Source organism: Pistacia vera, unplaced genomic scaffold, assembly GCF_008641045.1.
Source record: "Pistacia vera cultivar Batoury unplaced genomic scaffold, PisVer_v2 Contig142, whole genome shotgun sequence".
NCBI lineage: Eukaryota > Viridiplantae > Streptophyta > Magnoliopsida > Sapindales > Anacardiaceae > Pistacia > Pistacia vera.
In genome coordinates, this window is record NW_022195489.1 from 1,252,581 (window position 1) to 1,254,344 (window position 1,764).

At 35.7% G+C, this 1,764-nt stretch overlaps 1 protein-coding gene across 1 annotated transcript; it reads left to right on the forward strand.

Moving 5' to 3' along the window:
- Window positions 1–245: 245 nt before the first annotated feature.
- Window positions 246–1,290, forward strand: LOC116123417 (germin-like protein subfamily 1 member 17). Its single transcript, XM_031409188.1, has 2 exons — window positions 246–457; window positions 601–1,290. The coding sequence occupies exons 1-2, from the start codon at window positions 340–342 to the stop codon at window positions 1,146–1,148; spliced, it is 666 nt and encodes a 221-aa protein (XP_031265048.1). The 5' UTR covers window positions 246–339; the 3' UTR covers window positions 1,149–1,290.
- The last annotated feature ends 474 nt before the right edge of the window (window positions 1,291–1,764 follow it).

The window sequence follows — 1,764 nt, forward strand, 5'->3', positions numbered from 1 at the left end:
ACGATTCAGTCAATGAAATTTATGAACACCAGCAGCCCAGTGAGATACGAAAGCGGAACTCTTCTATACATTTAAATGCAGTGATGTAAGCAAGGAAGAAAAAAAATTTCTTTGACAATTTGATTTGGTTGTTAAAGACCTGCTCTTGATGTAAATTAAAAATAGATGGCCATTGAAGACTTGGTAAGTCTTCGTCCTCTTCTTCGAGTAGGGGAACTAATGAAGACTAGTTCAATGAATTTTATCTGTAAATACACTAACTTGCCTTGCAACATATCTCACCTTCACTACTAAAGCAATAATACTTGAAGAATAGAGAGACTTAACCCACTCATCAAGATGAAAAGTTTCCTTTTGGCTTTTGTTCTATTGGCTTTGGCTTCCTCATTGGCCTCTGCTTTTGATCCCAGTCCTCTTCAGGACTTCTGTGTAGCCGTTGATGACCCCCTGCATGGTGGTATGTTTTAAGTTTCTGTCAAAATTTCTATTTTTATATTTTTGAATGTACATTAGCAGCACACATGCACACTCTCTCTCTGTATACATCCTTTCTATGGCTAGGCATGTATTCGATATTATTCAATTCTTTCATATTTTCAGTGTTTGTGAATGGGAAGTTCTGCAAGGACCCCAAGCTTGCCAAAGCTGGGGATTTCTACTTTTCAGTTAAGATGCCTGGAGACACAAACAATCCAGTTGGTTCAAATGTTAGCGCTGTGAATGTCGATCAAATTCCAGGACTTAACACACTTGGCATTTCAGCTGCCCGTATTGACTTTGCTCCTTATGGCCAAAACCCACCTCACACTCACCCTCGTGCCACTGAGATTCTTGTAGTCCTGGAGGGTACTCTTCTTGTTGGTTTCGTTACTTCCAATCCAAACAACACACTTGTCAGCAAAGTTCTTAACAAGGGTGATGTGTTTGTGTTTCCCATTGGTCTCATTCACTTCCAATTCAATATTGGGAAAACAAATGCTGTTGCTTTTGCTGGTTTAAGCAGCCAGAATCCTGGTGTAATTACCATTGCAAATGCAGTATTTGGATCAGATCCTGCCATTGATCCTGGTTTTCTCGCTAAAGCTTTCCAGTTGGACAAGAAAGTGGTGGAAGATCTCCAGAAAAAGTCCTGGATGGATAGCAATTAGAGAAACATATTTTCAAATCCAGTGAAATATGTTTCCTACTTCTAGCTAAATGTTTTCATTAATTTATTTTACAAGTTACAATTGATGATGTAATAAAGATAGGCTTCATACATGTTATATATACCTCGAGTGTGTTTTGTTTCTTTTGTTTTTTTTTTTAGTTATGTTACCTTTTCTTGCCTTACTCTTCCATTGGACTCGATCCCTCCATCACCAAAATAATACAAAATTTCAATGTGTAAACTTATGGGAATAAAAAATACATAAACTACAACTCATTGGAATGTTTTAATTACGTGGGTATTAAACTTTAGAAGATGATATCTTGGATAAGTACGTACTATCATTTAAACGATACATCACGTATTAAAGAATTGATTACTTGTTCATATTTTATAACTTGTTTTTAACACATTTGGCAAAGTCAAATGCTTTTCGGCGTTAATTAAAACATTGCTATAAATCATAAAAAAATGAACTTTTTGGATAATCCAATCTAAAAAAGGCAATTAAATTGACTTCATCCTAATTGTAATTGACCCTTGTTAATCAATTGTAAAATGCTCAGCCAGTATAATATCCCTAGGATGCCTAACTTTTATAAAACTGACAACTC